The sequence below is a fragment of the Phoca vitulina genome, unplaced genomic scaffold (assembly GCF_004348235.1).
Source record: "Phoca vitulina isolate PV1807 unplaced genomic scaffold, GSC_HSeal_1.0 scaffold67, whole genome shotgun sequence".
NCBI classification, from domain to species: domain Eukaryota; kingdom Metazoa; phylum Chordata; class Mammalia; order Carnivora; family Phocidae; genus Phoca; species Phoca vitulina.
This window is the reverse complement of record NW_022589770.1, coordinates 12,126,716-12,147,040: the sequence shown is the minus strand read 5'-3', so window position 1 is coordinate 12,147,040 and position 20,325 is coordinate 12,126,716. Positions and strand designations below refer to the sequence as shown.

The following is a 20,325-nucleotide window of genomic DNA, read 5'->3' as shown; positions in this document are numbered from 1 at the left end:
AGTGATATTGGAAAATGGTGATGGCTCAGTAATGGGCTATTCTAAAATGTGACTGTGACTATTCTAAAATGATTAAGGGGTAGAAAAGACTCACATACTAACAATTACCTTTGCTGCAGAACGAGTGAAATAAAGGCTAGAATATGGCCATGTGATGTGGGAGCAGAAAGAAAGGAGTGGCTCATTTTGAACGGGTCATCAGGATAGGCTTAAAAAGTGCAATGTCTTCCAAATGGTGGCCAAAGATGGAGGATAGGCTTAAAAAGTGCAATGTCTTCCAAGTGGTGGCCAATGTCTTCCAAGTGGTGGCCAAAGATGTCTTCCAAGTGGTACCACAATATAAAGAGGACCAGCAAGTGATCTCATGGCTGGAAAACTCACTTGGTCGATGGGCATGGGCAGCCTAGGGCACATGGCGGCCATCACTATGGCACAAGCTCAGGCTCACTTGGTCGATGGGCATGGGCAGCCTAGGGCACATGGCGGCCATCACTATGGCACAGGCTCAGGCTCACTTGGTCGATGGGCATGGGCAGCCTAGGGCACACAGCGTCCATCACTATGGCACAGGCTCAGGCTCACTTGGTCGATGGGCACGGGCAGCCTAGGGCACACGGCGGCCATCACTATGGCACAGGCTCAGGCTCACTTGGTCGATGGGCACGGGCAGCCTAGGTCACACGGCGGCCATCACTATGGCACGAGCTCAGGCTCACTTGGTCGATGGGGACAGGCAGCCTAGGGCACATGGCGGCCATCACTAGTGATACGAGCTCAGGCAAGGAAGTTGGTCTTCCTCGGGCTCTGTTTCTTCTTGTGTAAAATGAGAAAATAAGGTTCCTACCTCTGAAGATGATTCATATATAAAAAACATTACCATATGTAAAACACTTAGAATAGGGCCTGTCCAGTTGAGAAGAAAGAGTATTTGCTGTCGATGAAGGGTACAGGATGTTTAACTATTATTATGGCTAAAAAACAGGGAGCTATGTCTATCTTTAATCATGGAATGGAGAGCATGTGGAAAAGGACATAAAAGAGTTGTAGAAAAGGGGACTCAGAAATAGGTATAAGAAAGATAAATGAGAAAAAAAAAAAGGTAAAGGCAATTTAAAACAATTAAATTCTCATAAGAAATACCACAATATAAAGAGAGAAAAATACAGTCTCATGTTAAACAAAGAAACAAAAAAAACAGTCCAGCCCTGAAATGATCTTATTGTTTCTATAAAAACTTCTAAAACACCACATGGAATTCAATTAACTTCAGAAAGCAATTATTGAGCACCTACTATGATGTAAGAGCTTGGACACAAATGTGCGTAATCCATCGGCCATGCCCTCTGGGATTTCAAGGCATATGTGATCTGTACACATTTAATATTCTAAGTGTGAACCTATTTTATGAGAGCTCAAAGAATACAGTGTTTAATTCTTTCAGCAGGAAGAGGAACGGGAAATGAGCTTAAAAGAATTTTCCAGAATTTCAACTCAGATGTTTACAATATGAAGCAATCCCTATAAATGGATGAGTTGAGCTGTGTGTAAAACAATAGGGATAGGGAAGGTTTGGAAAACTGGATACTGCATTCCAGCTTAAAGGCATTCAAGTTCAAATTAAAAAAAAAAAAATTTAGCACGGATGTAAACAAAACCATCTGAGGTCAGTTTGCAACCTTTGCAATACACATGGCAAGTGCTACTTGAGGTGGATTAGGAAACAGGATTGAACATCAGCAGGTGGAGAAGGGAACATGTGAAATTCTAGAGTGTATAAATATCATTTACCAAGAGCCAGAGATGAAAGTATTTGGAATGTGTAGTTAGCGGTAGGTGGCTAAGAGAGTGAACAATGAGGCATGAGGGAGACATCAGCCTAGATTATAAAGGGCCAAGAACACAATGCTAAGTTCAAACTTCATCTTGATGACATCAAGAACCACCTCATTAATTTCCTTAACGGTATCCTCTTAAGGATGTATCCTTAACAGTATCCTCTTAAGAGTTCAATGGTTTCTCAGGTCTTCAAGAACACGGATTTGTTATTATAAATGATTCTAGCTCATAGGAAATGAGAAAATGATCTCTGTCATTGGGGAAAATTTGACGGAATTACCATGATGGAAAACATCTAAATTTTTAAAAAATCTATTACATTAAATACTGCATATTTAGAAACATCTGTTTATTCATAAGATACATGGCTCAGTCACATAGATTATATCCAAGTTAATGTTGATTATTTTCTCTTGAGTGTAAATATATATATATATATATATATATATACAGCTTTTAAAACTTACTCAATAATTAATAAACTAATAATTATTTGAACTGTTCTAAGGGCTTTATCATGTCCTATTATTTCACTTCATCTTCATGAAACTCTTACTGCTGTGGAGAGATCACCCCACTTACAAGTAAAGAAACACAGGATAGCAGATAGGAGGTAACTTGCCCAAAGGCACACAGCCCATAAGCAAACAATCCAGCATTTCACCCAGGCAGTCTCTCCCCAGCGTGTGCGCTCTTAATATGGAGTTGATATGCTCTGTATGAACTGGTTGATAGCTAGAGCTGGTCTTTCTTCCTAGGCCTGTAGAACCATTCTAGAAATATGGTAGACCCTAGTCTTGTCTGTGATTATCACTGGGCTATCCTCTTAGCTCTTTCTTACTACTGACTGTTAGAATTTCTCTTATTCATAGTAGCTCTTTTTAGTCCTGGCACATTTATCACCAGACAGAACTACTGGAGGAACATGAATCTTCTCTTTTTCTGCCCCCTCCCCCCTCTGTTTGTTTTACTACCAGACTTCATTTAAAACTTCCTTCATGCTCACAGGATCTGTTTGGCAGAAGGCTTGGGTTTGACTTCGTCACTACTTCTTCATAACAGAGGAAGAAAAAGTCAAATCTATCATAGGAGAATTCACAACATGAAACACAGTGTTTACTAAATTCCAGAGTATTTGTGTGATTATTTACAACGGGATCATGATGACCGTCATTGATAACTCTCTGTGTCTTGTCTATTGTGGCTTTCTGCAAAGCTTCTTCCTGCTTAGAGATGATTTCTAAACTAGCATTTCTTGGGTTCCACACAAGCAGTTGTTGTCTGCAGTGACTTTCCTCTGCCACTCCATCAGAAAAATTGTGCTCTGAGGTTTTAACATACACTGTATCCATGTCAATGATTCATGCTGATTAGCATGGTAACAGTGTGGACATGGCCAGGATTTCTCACAGACACATGAAATAACCTATGGGTGAACACAGATCATTTCTCAGAGCTCAGTTTATCCTGCATCTTTCCCTCATTGTTTCAAAGTCACTAATAAATTTCTTCTACCGATATACCTACTTTTCTGTTTAATACAAAGCTTCTCCAGAGCCTCAGGCACAGCATTTCCAAATGTCAACAGCTATTAGCTCTGCACATTCATCTTTGTTTCCTTATTTCTCCGAAGTTGTCTGTATCTCTCAGAGGTGAGTCCAGGTGGCTTAACATAACATCGGGGTGCGGGGGTATAGGAGTGTATGTATTTTCTCAAAATAATGCACATAGCTATCTATCTCATCTCTCCTTCTTGCCTGCAAACTTTTCTGGACCCAACTAAGTATCTAGCATAAAGCCTTACACCTTGCTTAAGATCAACAGAGGATAAATTGTGTTTTTAAATGGTCAATCAGTCAATCAATCACTCCATCAAGTATCCCAGGTCCTCCACTTTAATTTACAGGAATGGGAAGCATATTTTGAGACAGGGAACATGCTGTATTTCAAACTGTAATGCAAATACAATGTTTGGTGAAAACATCCAAGTTAGGTTTACTTCATTTTTATCCGTATTTATATATATCTCAATGTGTGTGTGTGTGTGTGTGTGTGTGCTTGTGTATATATCACTGTATGTGTGTTTCTGTGTGAACTGCATTTTTGCCTTTAGGAATATGACAGCAACCTTTCTTCAGTGAGCCCAAACTTCCTGTTTCCCTATCCTGCAGCCAAAATTCATGTGAAAACATTTCATGTGGGATCTTCATAATCAAGTGGAGCTGGTGCCAAGCAGGGGTGGGGACATGTCACCAAGCACAGTGACTCTTTGACATATGCAAAGAAGGATATATGACAGAGTATACCGACTGGTCAAACTAGTGCCTGCTGAAACCAACAGGCAGGAGAACCAGAAATCTGCTGTCAAGATGCAAAAGCATTGGCTCAAATTAAGAAAAATAATTTCTAGTGTTTCAGAACCATGCAAAACACTGCAACATAGTGTCAGTTCCAGAGAAGCAAGTACTAGATTATAAAACATGAGCCAGACTATGTCTGGCTTCCTAGCTCTCAGTACTTGCACCAAACCCTATAGCTTCTCTTCTGCTCTCTTCTCTTGATCCGACATACTTTTAAGAACATCAAACAGAGAAAAGCATGGGAGAGTGTTTTGGAATTTGTAAAATACTCTATAAATATAATGTGGTGTTATTAGTTTTTGTTGGGGAAAAATTGCTGGGAAAGAGAAATAAAACATCTCCTTGTTCAAAACCTGCTAGGCTGCTGTTTAACAATTACCACTGTAGCATGGGTTAGTCAGGTGAATTTTATTGCTTTTATTCTGATCTATCTGTTGTCCCCATCTTTTTGTAAAAACAGAGTCATTTCTAGGATCCACTGTATTATGCTCAAGTATAATATGGGATATGAAAGAGTTATACTATTAAGTGATGATAGAAATGGTTTATGATAGATGCTTTCTTTTTTTCATATATACTTACCCACTGCAATTTTACTTGTCTGTGCAAAAAACCATATTCTCTCATATTTGAAGTACCCAGTTTACAAAGAACTATTATGGATTATATGAATTACACGTTTGTATAGTAATATATAGAATCTGGTTAGGTATCTTTAGTAATATGTTAGTAATGATACTTGAGAGGAACTAAGGAACTGGTAAGAAATCAGTTAAATATTGAAAATGTATAAACACATTTATAGTAGAATCTGAGTGGTGATATAAAGAATGTTACTCAGAATTAAGTAAAAAATAATCATAAATTATACAACATTTCAAAAGAAATACAGGCTTATTACCTCCTAGTACATAAAATAAATTCTTCCAAAATATAGGTTTTTATATTATATTAAATTTTTAAAACTCAGATTAGTATATTTTCTATATGTGACTTGATAATACTAATATGTAGAAGGTATCTAGAAGCTATTATATTTAGGGGCACCTGGGTATCTCAGTCAGTTAAGCGTTTGCCTTTGGCTCAGGTCATGATCCCAGCGTCCTGGGATCGAGCCCCACATCGGGCTCTCTACTCAGTGGGAGCCTGCTTCTCCCTCTCCCTGCAGCTCCCCCTGCTTGTACTCTCTCTCTGTCAAATAAATAAATAAAATCTTTAAAAAAAAGCTTTTATATTTATAGTATTTTTTTTTAATGTCTGGTTGTTGTTTTTTTTTTTATTTTAGATTTTTATTTATTTATTTATTTGAGAGAGAGAATGAGAGAGAGAGAGAGAGCACAGGAGGGGGGAGTGTCAGAGGGAGAAGCAGACCCCCTGCTAAGCAGGGAACCCGACGTGGGACTCGATCCTGGGACTCCAGGATCATGACCTGAGCTGAAGGCAGTCGTTTAACCAATGTTCAGCAATTTTCTTTCCTATATATAGTAAAAAGGTTGTATTAGCCCAAGCCACAAGAACTTGTCAAGCAATTCATCTATCTATCTATCTATCTATCTATCTATCTATCTATCTATTATCTATCTATTTATCCATCTATCTATCTCTATTTCTAAAGAATATTCTCCACACAGATGAAACTTGAACCAAATCACAAGATTGATTCTTAACTCTTTTCTGTTTCATCTACTTATTGCCATGTGCACACTTAATTTTGTGTTTATATATTTATTTATTTTTGCTCCAAAGAGAAAATAGCATGAACCATAGTTGCTTATTGCCTCCAGAGAAGCATATTCATCTATATCAAATCCTTTCTATGAATGTTAGTACAGACCTCATTTGACTAAAAACCACCTGTATTATTTATAAAGAGATCTATTATCCCAGAGAATCAAGAAGTTGGAAGGAGAATATCCAATGAGGAACAATTTAGCTTTCTGTTTCCTCTTGGACATTCTGACTATGAGAAAAACAAATGCTCTCAGTGGTTCTTACCTGCAGTGCACAACCATGGGACCTGCATCAGGAGGGTTACAGGTTTTGACTCTCCGTAAGAAAGCTAGAAAAGGTGTAGGGTGCTCTGGAACGCCGTGATCAGGCCAGGCTGTGAACTGGAATTGTCTTACTTCTCTCTTCTCGCTTGACCCATTCTGTGAAGCAGGAAGACTGGGTAAGATTCTGTGTTCTTAGCCTCAGATTGTAGTCATGAGTAGCAACATGGAAGAGGTAACATGGAAATATGCTATCTTAATTCCTTCCCCTACCCTATGACCTTTGGGAAGATGCACTCTTTGGAGCTATCAACACCAAGCTATTTGTAAATGACAACTATTTGCTCAGGAAGATAAACATTCTTAGGTGAGAAGCATTATATTTTTTAGGTGTAACTATCAGGAGTGCACCTGTTGTATTTTGCGGAAACAACTAGCTCTTCTTCATCTATTCTTCATTTGTGGAAACTTCCGTTCAGAGTGAGAGTTCCGTATTTACTTATAAATTGCTGGACAAGGAGAAAAATTGCTGAGTGATAATGGAAGAATTATTTCATTCTTCACCGTTGCCAGTGGAATCAAGATTTAAGTAAAGTCTTAAGATATTTGATTTCTCAAAAGACGCTTTCTTTAAATAATGGAAAGGGGAAAGGGAGGGGGAAAAAATAAAAGGCAAACCTTGTAAAGTGCAAATGTCCGCACACAGTACGTGGCCAGTTCCACTGTATCGAGCAGCGTCACTTGCACCAGCCCGTGGGTTTCTGTGCCTCTACTGGGCCAGTACTGGTCACACTTCACCTAGAAGAAACAAGTGACGCATTCAGGGCAGATGCTCATCAATTTCTCTATTAGCCTCACTCAGAGTTGCTGTTGAAGGAAAACAGCTTTTTTGCGTTTCATTTTACGTTGATCTTTTTCTGGCATGTATTCTTGTTATCCCATATATGTAAATTACTGCTCTAATGCCAATATAAACCACATTTTTCAAACTGGTAGGAATACTAAGCAGTAACAGATTCAATTTTCCTGGAGAAAAATAAATTGCAGATTGTTGCTGAGTAAAATAAGGAAAGAGGTATTTGAAACTTTAGAGTACTTGAAAAGAAAACACAAATTTGAAAGAGGGTACATTCTGCATGGAGCACTGGGTGTTATACGCAAACAGTGAATCATGGAACACTACATCAAAAACTAATGATGCAATGTATGGTGATTAACATAATAAAAAATAAATTAAAAAAGAAAACACAAGTTTGTTCTGGGATATATGTCATGAATTGCATCAGGAGGATTATGCTCAGCCATTTAAATGATATGGTGAGACAGTTAGTATTCACCCATCAAGGTTTAAAAGGCATAAACTAGTTCATCTTGAACTATCACAATTTCCAAATACACTTGTTTTAAAAAAACTAGACATAATTTGTGAATCTATCAAAGTACAATAAACAACACAGCATTGTAAAAAGTACAAGATAAATGGTATTTGCATCCAAAACAAATTAAATCGGTAATGTGTAGTGGAAAAAGAGCTGTGTGTTCTTTAAAACCGGTCTCAGAAGGTCATACACTAGTGCAAAGTTAAAATAATTTTAAATTCATTCATTTCAGATGAATAATCTACAATTTCTATGTGGAGTTGAAAAGCACATAAAAAGTATTCAAGTCAATTAGTTTAACATGCAACAGAAAAATAATTCCAAGTCTGGAATACAGTTCAAATTTCCTAGGTACTGTGGGTATTAAAAAGCATAATAAAAAATGACAAACACAACACTATATTTTCTAGTAAGGTCATAGATAAGAATATATTTACCCTTTCTATCTCAGATTAAAAGAAAAGATGGGAATAATTCTTAACTGAAATGCATTTCTCTAAGTAAAGAAATCTAGTACCATTTTATATTAGGAATCGCACCGTGTAGTTGAAAAAGAAAGATTTGAAAGTCATAATCTCTGGATTTAAACAAAAGCAATGAGGCATTATTATCATAGACACTAGAATTTTTTGGTCCAGTGAATAGAATTGCTAGATAATTATTTGCTTTTATGTTGAATATAAATATTAGTAGCATTCTGTGAATAATATTGTAATTTTCTCTTTCACAGATGTAGCATCTGCTCTTCAAAGGACTCAGGCTCTTTCTATCTAGATCATGGGCCTTCTGAAAAGGCAGAGGTTTTATTCTCTATCCAATTTCCTAGACAACAAAAAGGAGAAAACCACTTTAATGTACAGTTATACAGTAAAGTGGAGGTTGAATTTACAAGGTTTGACTCTCATGCCTTTATTTCAATGGTGAAACCACACAAACACCTATTTTATAAAAAACAAATAAGAGTGGTTCAAGAAAGATGGGCAATTTGTGTCTTAATTGGATTTTTAAATATACTTACATGTTTTCTAGATGTATAACATGTTCTTCTATGTTTATATTTCTATGATATGATCTACTTAAAGAATAGTAACACAAGGGAAAGACAATTCTCTAAGGAGAATATTGATATAGCATGACCCTGACTGAGTACCTCTTATGTTCTCTAACCATCCATTAAAACCTAAGTTGTATGTGGGTGGAATTAGCAGAGGATACCACCTGAACACAGCCAACACTACTTAAGTAGCCATGATTCAGATTGAAAGAAAATCACAAAAATTATGCCAAAGGCTCTGATTTAAACCATAAAATAGACGTCAAGTTGATGTCTCGCTGCAAAGGACAAAAGTAACTTTGGAGACCTCTTACTGCAACATTTGAGAGGATGCCAGCAATGTGTTGAGTTAAAAAATGAAGAGAGAAACTCAACTCATTATTTAACAGTTTCAGCTGGATGGCAACCCTTTCAAATAAAGATCAACAGATCAAATCCCATAAGGACAAATATTGCTATGACAGACACAAAAACAGCAGGTTAATGCAATGAAATGATCTATAAGGTCAGTACGATGCACTGAACCAAATTCAATGCAATTATATTTCAAAGCTGGAAACTGATTATCATCAGACCTTTTGGTGAGATAAGACAAAGGAAATGAAGGAAAGGACCATAAGCCAGCTTTTATGTGACCTCTGGAAAAGTTGTTTCATTATTTAGTGACTTTCCATCAACAACTCCACTCCATCCCTAAGACATAGCAAAAACTGAAGTTACAATAATTATTCTCATACTTCAAGTATTAAGTTTAAAACTGCAACTATTATTGACTTATACTCTGACTCCTTTAGGAAAAAAGAATACTGGAAAACATTACTTTAAGGAGTGAATGTTGTGAACATTTTTAGCTAAAAGAAGAAGAAAAGAAAGCTTTTGTACTCAGTTGAAATAACGTACTTGAATCTTGCTCTTTACGAAAAAAACAAGAAACAAAAAACACCAAAAAAACCAACTCAGACAAAAACCCTGCTCTAAATCGTTTCAAACTCAACAGCAAAAAACTGGAAGCAATTTTTTCAAGCAAATATATTTAAACATTGTTGTTTTCTCTCAAGGAATATTTCACAAAGGGAGTTTATGAAAAAATAAGTATTTTAATGTATGTACACATGCACACATACGGTCTCAGCAGCAGGATTAGAAGCTTTCCACAGGCTTCTCAGAACAGCTATAGAAATCCACTCTTCCCTTCATTAGTAAGTACCTGTGCACACTCTTCTCTCTCTCATTCTCTGAGTAGCCCGCACGCTTTCATCTGCTTTCTAAGGGCTACATTTAAGGGCTCAGATTTACTGCCATTCTTTTAAGTCCTTCATTTTTAGCCATACACTAAACAAACAATTTCTGATTTCAACATTAGAAAGCAATTGGGAAGTATAGTGAGTGAGTGAGTACAAGGGCACAGGAGAACAGTAAGAAATTATTTTTTTTCTAATTATCCAATGCAAATGAACTTGCTTCATCGTCTCTCTTGAAATGTTTTTACTTGGACAATAGCCCCTCCCTCCACCTTTTCTTCTTTTCCCCTGGGAGAAAATCTCAGAAGATATTTCTAGAGAGAGTTACCACTTTTAGGCTTTGTGCACAGAGACCAATGTAGGAGGCTCCCCTCTGAGCATCTAAGAACTAGAAGGCAGCAGCTCCTGAACACAAATACTGATGCTTGCCTTTTCCTCTTTGATTCTGAAGTGACTGACTACATCTTCAGGACTGATGCATAGAAGGTTGGGCAGTCTAACTGGATGGCTGGGAAACCGCTTCTCTATTTTTAGGACCAAAATCCAGCAGCCTCCTCTGTTAAATGGGTACAATATCTCCAGCATGACAGGGCTATCATAAGGCTCAAAAACCATGCACCTGAATCTCTAAACCCAATAGGCATTCAATAGGCAACATCTATTATTAAACCTCAGACTATGTTCCCAATTTTTTATGATTGTTGTTCTAAAAAACATAATCATTCTAAGTGTGAACAAAAGAAACATGTTATTAATCCCCATGGATATGTATTTAGGAGTTGCTAAGTCTTAGAAACTGTGAGGACACCAAAGTGAAATGAGATGCAGTCCTGCCCCGAATCCATCAGCTTTACTGACTAAATATAGAGGTATGCTTTCATCTGCTGGTTCTTCAAATACATAGTTGTGAGATTTCCAAATAACTCCCTTACTCTACCTGGGTCCTAGTCAGATGTGAGAAGAGAATGTTTTAGTGTCCGAGGGGGAAAAGGAGAGAAGCAGAACATGATACCCAGGCTGTGGTTTAGAAACCTTACCCAGTAAGTCAAATTGAGGCCTAACCTAAATAAGACAGTTCAGATTTCTGGCCAAATTTGGGGGAGATACTTATTTTTATTATTACAAAGTGATTACCCTTATATAGTAGCTTAATTTCTTCATAATTATGGAAAAAACAAGCTGACCATCACTAAATGTATGCTATGGAATTAATTTATATCCCCTCTTTCATGGCAACCTATTAAAAGCAAATTGATGGAATGATAAAACTTGTCATTGGAAATATCATGTAGGATTTATCCAGTAGGTCTGCTGACTGTGCTTTGGAGAAATGCTTTCTTTCTAGTTCTAGTTTTACTTCCACATGGCTTATCTTGGAAGTGCCTGGCACATCGCAGATATTCAACAACTGGAAGCCAACTTTATAATCAACTATACTGTGGTCTGCATTGACTTATTTTTAAATTGCCCAAAACTTTCTGAAAGCAAAACCTTCTCATTTCAATTTAACAAAGACTCATTGAGCATCGCAGCAGCATGGTGAAGCATCAGAATTCCAAAGTATGGGGCGTCTGGGTGGCTCCGTCGGTTAGTGGCTGCCTTCGGCTCAGGTCATAATCCCAGGGTCCTGGGATTGAGCCCTGCATCAGGCTCCCTGCTCAGCGGGGAGCCTGCTTCTCCCTCTCCTCCCCACTTGCTCGTGATCTCTGTTGCAATCTCTGTCTCTCTCTCTCAAATAAATAAATAAAATCTTAAAAAAAAAAAAAGAATTCTAAATCTAATAAACCAATACCTTCAAAGGGTCCCAGCATCACTGATGCAAAATGCACTTGCTATATGGTACTTTGAAAAGCTTGCCTAGGGCCAGATAATTTATCCAAAGAAGGACTTAGAATAAACAAATGATAGATGGGAAAGCATAACTGTTGCTGAAAGTAACTGGAGATTAGTATCTACTATGTTTGGCCAGAAGAACCTTTTATAAGGAGCGAATAGAAAGTATGCTAACATTAGATAATACTAGTCAAAGTTGGTATTGGGACTATGGGAATGTTAATATACACTCATCAATGCACATTTAATAAGGGAGAACATAATAAAAGGAAGTTTCAGAAAATTATTAGGATATATTTTAGTGGATGGATAAATTATATGCTGAACTGTTTGTTTCTATAGGTTGGCAGTTTTAAAGACCAGCTTAATACTTGATTATTCAAAAATAAGTATGGAGATCATCTCAATGATCCTATTGTCTTTCAGCGATAATGTCATTCTTTTCACTCAACTAACATTTGGCCATATCTATTTTCGAATGGCAGAAGGGTAGTCTGGTTTGTGTATTTCCCCTCTTCATTTTCTCTTTGTTGACCACTACATAGTGGAGATCAAGTACAATGGAATACCTGAAATGAGAGCAATATTAAAGCATTTGACTACCAATGCAGTAATAGCTTTTCATAAATAAAGCCAGAAAGTTGAAAAATATTATTCTCTAAATAAACCAAATTATTCATTATAAAACTGCTTATCAGCTCATTGAACCGTTTGAACACTTCAAAAAATTGGTATTTCCTTTTGTTTGATGTGTGCTATAGACTAAAATTTTGTGTCCCCCTCCCTCACCAAATTTATAAGTGGAAATTTAATCCCCAGTGTGATGGTATGAGGAGCTGGCCTTTGGGAGTTGATTAGGTCTAGGGTGCAGTCCTCCTGAATAAGCTTCATGCCTTACCACAAACTCCAGAGAGCTCTCTCCCTCCTTCTACCATGTGGGGATACAAAAGGAAGAACCAGGAAGTGGATCCTCACCAGATACTAAATCTGTCGGCTTCTTGATCTTACACTTCCCAGTTTCCAGAATTGTGAGAAGTAGATTTCTGTTGTTCATAAGCCACCCAGGTTATGGCAACAGACTAGGACAATGTGACCACCAGAAGTTCATATAGGGACATACACTATACTTTTCTAATGACATCCCCCATTAAATTGATAGTCGTTACATCTCAAGTTTCTGGCACTTTGTTGTAACCCGAGAAAACTCCATGAAGTACCTCTTTGTCCTGGCAAGGTGGCACTTGAATGTCAGCTCTTTCCACATAGCTGTGGTCCTTAGATTTCGCACCTTGGCCCCAATCACAGCTGGCAGCGGCTGGGTGCCCTACATAGCCCTGTGGGCACCTCGGTGTCTGCCTGGATTTGCTCAGTGGTTGCCTGTGGCCCAGCAACACTCCTGTGTCGCTGTTACTGAGCAGTATATTAGATGACTTAAAGTTTCAATGAGAAGATAGTTTCTGTACACTGGTAGTTCAATACATTTTAGCATTTTAACAACTAGTACAGTTATACTGGTGCATACCAGCTGAGCCTCAGCTTTGCCTGAAACAGAGACTGATCCACACTTCTTAAAATTTTAGAAGTGACCTCACCAGCCTGGGAGTGCTACAAACATGAATGTGGACAATGAGAGGGGCTTTGCACAAAGTTGCCAAGAGCAAAATTGCATCTCTTCCTCCCAGTCCAGCTCTTTCCTAGGCCAGGATGCCTCTCATTCACTTTCATAGGAATGTTTGTTTGGGGCCAGAATCGGTAGGCTGCCCTCCTAAATTGAGGAGATGAGGGTGGGGGAAAGAAGGTAGAAAATCTGAGAAACTAGCAAACAGTAAGAAATTGGTGGGATTCTTTCTCTTTTAACTGACATTGTGTCTGTTGACAAGAGAAAACCAAGAGTGTGGAACTTGCTAGATAAGGACCCAAACATCTTTTAGGTTGCCAATATGAGCATCATTCTTTTTGTTGCCAGTGTCCTATTTACATTAAGTATCCACCACTTTTCAAAAACAATCCCATACATCATGCAGACTCCAAAGGCAATGTTTGTGCTGCCGTTTCTACAGTTGCTTAAGGAAAAAGCAGTTTCTGTTGCCCTAGATAGGCAGTGCTTTAGGCTGCAGTTTGAGAAATTAAATGTTTAAGGCCTTCGGCGCTTCCAGTTCTATTTGGAAAAGGACACAGACCTGGCATTTGGAAAGCATTTGCTCTCCATTAAACTTACCGAACCTTGACAAACCAGAGAGGCCAAGAATTAGTCTGCCGCTGGCCAAGGCTGGGCCTTCCAAAACCGATAATGACAATGAAAACAATAACATTGCCATTTATAATCTTCAACAGGGTTCTGCCAACTTCTAACCCAAAAGGACCTCACAATATGAAAAGAATCTCAAGATGTGTTTTACAGGAAAACAAGAAAACATCTGATCAGAATATCCTTTGCCTAGAATTGTCCTCTTGGCCATAGAACCAAATGTGAACGTGTCTCACCTTCCCTCTGTATTGGGGGAAATATACTAAGGAGACGTTCATGGACAGGGGAGGACATCGGAGGTGGAGGGAGTGATCATTAGGTCAGAAGTGCTCCACCCATCAAATGTCAAGTCTCTGTATTCTTATTCCCTAAATTATTAATACAATGTTGTTAACACCAGCCCAGTCCCTTAGGCCTTGACAGCATCTATCCTCCATTCATCAGCACAAACAACAAAATTCAGTGGAACAGGGAATTTCCCCTGCTATGACCTAAGATAAACTAAAGTCATGATGTACAAAACATTTGACCTGCTCTAGCAATGGATACCATCAACTGAGTTGCATAATTTTCTATTTGGGAACAGAAAATGGGATTTAGATGGTCTGGGAACCAAGTGTAGAATTCCTCACTTCTAACCCTATGCTTATACCACTAATCAATGTGGCCCACACTGAATGGCAGTTCAAATCATGTCCCTTTTGTTGAGGGTCAAAATTTCACTCCTTATCCTCAACATTTATAGCACTAATCATAGCACAATACCACAATAATAGCACCTTAAGTGATTCAACTCCCATTAGAAAGCTTGCAAGACAACAGAAGCATCAGTGAGCGTCAACCATGGGCAGTGAGTAAGGGCAAGCTGGTGAGGACAAAAGAAAGTCTGCTATCCCTTAACCTTGGTTAAGCTGTTTCAGCTTGTAACTCTAATCAAGGTTGCTGAAGAATTTATTAAGCATGAGGATTACACATTCCCTCTGTCTTGTATTCCTTAGGATGGGAAACAAAGTAGAAGAGGAACAGCCAAAAACAAATAGATGAAGGGGAGGAAAGAAAAAGACAATCGCCCACTAAATAATAGAGGTTCCTGGGCCAGGAGTCACCATGGCAAATCCTACCTTGGAGCCTCCAATGGTTCAAACGAGGCTGCCAATCACGTGTCTTACTTGCCCACAAATAACACCCTTGGAGTGGAAATCCCAGCTGTATACATTTACTCTCCTACCAGTGCTTCATTTTTTCTGAAAATTTTCTTCCCTCCATGTGGTTGCCCAAACCAATTCATGTGCTTACTGGCATGTTATGAAACATGGAAACAATTAGAGACCACATTCTAGGGCACAAGAGAATGACTCGCTACAGAATCAATGAACTATGCAGAACTTGAGAGGATTTGGCAAAAAAGATGGAAATTGTAGAATAAGACCCACTAACAGTATCTCATGTCACACAGCACATTCTACAATTCTTTAAATTGATCTGTGTGTTTTCAGGCAGCAATCGTACTTTACTTTCAAAGTCTCTAGTTTATAGTCTTATATTTTGTTTTGTTTCTTTATTTATCCAAATGAGACTCAGAAAATATTCAATGTACACATTCTCTCTTCAGGGTTTGATAGCTGAATTCACACACTATGCAAACAGTCTTCTCAGTTAAGTTTGGAATTCTTGTAAGGCCACATTTGAGGGGGAGTGTTTGAAATCAAAGAACTTAAGTTTCCAAAAGACCAATTTGAGTCCTAAGTCATCACACTTGGAAGGGCTTCTTTAGCAAAGGAAATGCTAAGAATGGTCAGCTCTTTAACAAAAGGCTAGTGAAACCTCTAATACATGCTAATGAACCCAAGAGCCTTTTATGTGAGTGAGCTGTTCTAACTTGGCAAAGGTTTAAGCACTGCTGCTTTATTATCCAAAGGCCTGAGTGAGAGGCAAAGCACAAAGCTAGAAAACACAGGACATAGGTACTAAGGGACCAATTCCCTAGCACCGTCAAGTAAGTAAGAGAATGGGGAGGGGTAATGCAAAACTGAATCAAAAGTAAACGTGGTATCAAGAATATATTATCTTTAGTGACAATTATTACTACATGTAATTCATGTTGATACTACTATTTTCATATTCTATTTCTTCAAGATATGGTTGCAGTGGAAGCTGCAGTCAGAATGTCCTTGTGATCCATGTGCAGACTGATTAACAATTCCCTGGATCAGTGTCTCGATTCTGGAGATTCTGTCCTGGGGAAGGCAAGTGCAAAAGAAGCCCATGTTGTGAGCTCTGTTTGGTCACAGTACATGGGTGTTACACTGGGAACAGTGGGCAGAATTCATCATGAGCAGTGACTCTATGAGGCTGGTCAGGATTCACTGTCAGCCACAGAGAAACAAACGCATTGCATTTGGGGACAAAAACTGAATTATTTGAGAGCAGCTTTAGGGGAAACTGAGGTTGTACTGGTACATCCTCCCAGCTCTCTGTCTCAACCAAACCCTAACAGATGAGATTCCTTACCTTGGTTAATACCCACAATAATCCTATGTAATTTAAAAAGGACAAATGAGACTTTTAGGGATCCCAGTAACGTGTTCACTGTCAAACACCTAGTAAGCACTATAGCTGGGATCTAAACCCAGACATCTGACTGCAAGGCATCTATTTAGGACTGTGTCATATAATTCCCTTCTCTCTGATGGGGGCATCCCCAGGCAGTCTTGTGAAATATCATCTGTCCTCTCTTCCCTTTCCTCTTCTCTCTCCCCCATCACCAAATTGCCAGTCAACATGTACTCCTGCATACAAGTATTCTGCAGTACACAGTTTACACACACATGCACACACACACACACACACTTCATTTTTCTATATACCAAGGGTGTGTGTGTGAATATTATTTCAAGAATCTGAGCCTTCTTCCAAATAATGAAATTTCAGGCTTCAGCCCTTGGGGAGGTGATTTGTTTCAACCACCTGGACCACCTCCTTTATGGGGAAGACTACAAGCAGTCCCTAAATAAAGCCAGACTAGTTCAAACATCTGTTTTGAAATTGAAAATTCACTGAGTCCCCAGATCAGCCCACATAACCCACAGAGTTCCTAAAGTATAAAGCTATATATTTCGGTAACAATTAACCACTATTTAGAGAAACTCAATCCAAGTTCTTAGTTGTGAATCTAGGAATGCCTTTCCCTTTCTCCCTAGACTTTAGGTGAAAGAGCAACTGGATAGGGAAAAAGCGAGGTGGGAGGATGTGAGGGAGAAGATGGAAGAGCAGGTGAGATAATTTGGGGGACCAGTGCTTTGCTAGATTTCTCGGTTGCATTTGGTCATTTATTCTCAAGCATTCTAGACTGGGGAACGAAGGGCTTTGGGGCCTTGTGGGTCAGGGCTCATTTGTATGTTCAGATTGATGATGTTGAGACTCCTCAATATTGGCTTATGCAGGTCATCACAAGTTTGGGTCAGACTGAACCACCACAGAATAAAAATCACAAGACAGCATTTTAATTGGCCTCCTTAGGCCATTTAACAACGGAGAAAGCTAACTTGCAAGAGCAAAGAGTAATTAATGAAGGGAGCAAACAGAGGTTCATTTAGTAACTTCAAAATAAGTTCCTCTGTCTGAGGTGGGGAAAAAAAGGTAGCCTGCAACATAAAGATAAACTGTAGGTATTTAAGTCACAATGCCTTCCGCCAAGAACTGCTCATTACCATCAGATGTTGTGGTGGCAGTGGGGCCAGTTAGAACTAACTTTATTATTAGACGCAATTAGGGAGAAAAGGGGCAGAATTTCATTGCGTTATTTCAAAACAAGTTTCTGTGCACTGTTTAATGAAGGCCTGCAGTGTCAAGACAAAATGTGTGTTTTACTGAAAACAGCTTTTGCAAATGGCTGCTTGTTACCAGCGGTATCTCCAGGCAGAGCAGTCTGGGTAGGTTGGATTTACATGCACGCTGTAATAGAATAGTTCAGCTGTCTCAGCTTCACAGAAGTGTTAACAGGCAATATGGCCTGATGGTTAAGCACATGTGTTCTGGAGCCAGACTGTCTGTCTTCAAATCCTCACTCTGACCTTGAGAGCAGAATGACCTTGAGTGACCTCTGGAATGTTCTAGGCTTCGCTGATTCATATGTAAACTGGAGATCATAGTAGTGTTTATCTCACAGGATTGTTGTGAAATATCAATGTGTCTAATATGTGTTAGATGCTGCATTATGAAGAGTTATATCCCAGAAACAGTTGGGTGGAGGGTTATTTTTACAGGACTTGGTATATGGGGGTTACCCTGAGTACAGATCAATAATGGATCCATTTACATATTTTTAATGGGGTTTTCATGTAAAGAATGACAATGACATTTGTCTTCACAGTCATACAGGTTTCATCTAAATTCTTTTCAGACAGTATTTCAGTATTTCTATATAATCACATGTTATAAAGAGGTTTGATTGCTTTTTGGGTTTGCTGAACCAGTTGTGTACCATATCCTTTACTTCCACCTTTAAAGTAATGGCTGGGACTTTTTATATTTTCCTGAGTCTGAGCTTTCCCCTTATGAATTCCCTGCACAGCCTTCAACTCTTCCCTCATCTACATACCTGGGCTAAAAGAAACTGCCATGTATCGAGCTTAGGAGACCATTTAAAAAACTCAACTGTCCCACAAAAAATGGGGAGTTGGGCTTTGGCTTCCTTCTAAACATCTTTTTGAGACTACTGTGACCACAGTAAAAGAGACCTCTCACCAGTGGTTTCAAACTCTGCCCGAATGTCCTACTCTTCAGTGAGAGTGTGTGCTGCCTTTAGTGATTTTTCAGAGACTCCTTCATTAAATTCTCAAGGTTAAAGACTGATTTTCATCAGATGGCTACAATATTTGCATATTCACTTGGGAATATGGCACTCTGCTTACCCATTATGTTTTAGTTTTGCAAATCAATAACATTTAACTAATGTGCCATGCACCATAATATTGGACCCATATGATGAATAAAACCCCCTTCTTAGACCTTAACAAGCAATGACTCTGTTATTAAAATCTATTCACTTTGGAGAAGGCTAAAGTAGCAAAATGTCCTCTACACATTTATGTGTTTTCTCAGCTGTGTATTAACCCACATCATTTTGCTGGCTGCATTAACTTAATTTATGGTAATTTGAATAATTTATATAAGAGCCTCTTTCACAGAATTTTAGATCTTACCCTACAGATTATGAGAAAGAAAAAGTTAAAAATACTGACAAGTATATATTGGTGGGATTCTCCCCCAAAGTCTGTGTGTTCTTGTTCAATGTAAGTTTTTGAAAGAGGTTCAAGCTAATATTTATTTTCTCTAACCAAACTGTCTACTTTTTTGAGTATATATATATATATACATATATATATATATATATATAATTTTTTTTTTTTTTGGCAATCACATTGTAATGAGAGAATTTCCTTCTTGAAAGACTCAGTGTTAAATAATGGTTTTATCAGAGTTGTTGATGCCCATTCACAATTTGTTCCTATTGGAAAGTCAAAGCTTAAGGAAAGGGTAGATTCCGAAAAGAATAAAATATGCAGCATAGGGACTACCTGAGGAAAGGTCTGAAGAGGGAGAAGGTAGATATTCTTACCCTGGATCGTTCTTCTAGTTTTGTCATCATGACAACTGTTGCACTCCGTTGCTCCCATATCATTCTCCAAAAGTCCCCAAATGTTTCAGGGAGAGATCCCTGTGTTGCAATATAGGCGTTTTGTTTCCTATAGCCATCTATGTAGTTGGCATTCACATAGTCACTTCCTGGGATGCCTGTAAAACAAGAAGTGTTATTCCATGAGGTGAACCTATCACAAGAGGAAATAGCCTGGGATCTGGCCTGAGGGCAATGTTATATTATTGTTCCACAGTATGCTAGAGGAATCACAATATATTAAATTTTGGGTCTTAAGCAAGATAGTCTTGTTGGGACTATCACATTAAAGAAATAGGTGTTCCAGGTGTTGGATCTCTGTAATATGACAAGGTAGATACCAAAGAAAGAAAAATATAACTGATTATCCATAGGGTGCTATTTTTCTCACACCCTATTTTCTCCACTGCATCAGTAAAATACAGCATGCAGAGGAGGACAGAAATTTATCTGGTCACATTCCTCACTCATGCTATTCCAATTGCCAGACAAAAATGAAATAAAATAATGCCTGAATCTGAAAACGCAGTGTAGGGTGGAGCATGTGTAACGGTGAGAAATTCTTCACAAATTTAGCTAACAGGGAACTCATTTGTAAACTCATTTAATCCTTACAACAACTCTATGAAATATATCCTGTCAGAATCTTCCTTTAACAAAGGAGAAAACTGAAGTGCATCGAGATGAAAGCGCTTGCTCTAACTGG

General features: G+C 38.4%; 1 protein-coding gene across 50 annotated transcripts in view; it reads right to left on the bottom strand.

The window, feature by feature from the left end:
* PTPRD (protein tyrosine phosphatase receptor type D) overlaps positions 1-20,325 on the bottom strand; it is a 2,332,398-nt gene that overhangs the window by 42,775 nt on the left and 2,269,298 nt on the right. For all 50 annotated transcript variants that reach the window (XM_032392357.1, XM_032392358.1, XM_032392356.1 and 47 more), the window contains 3 exons: positions 19,563-19,738; positions 6,866-6,985; positions 6,192-6,346 (listed from right to left, as the gene is read on the bottom strand). In XM_032392357.1, the coding sequence (XP_032248248.1) occupies positions 6,192-6,346; positions 6,866-6,985; positions 19,563-19,738 (451 nt within the window). The remainder of the gene's footprint in view (positions 1-6,191; positions 6,347-6,865; positions 6,986-19,562; positions 19,739-20,325) is intronic.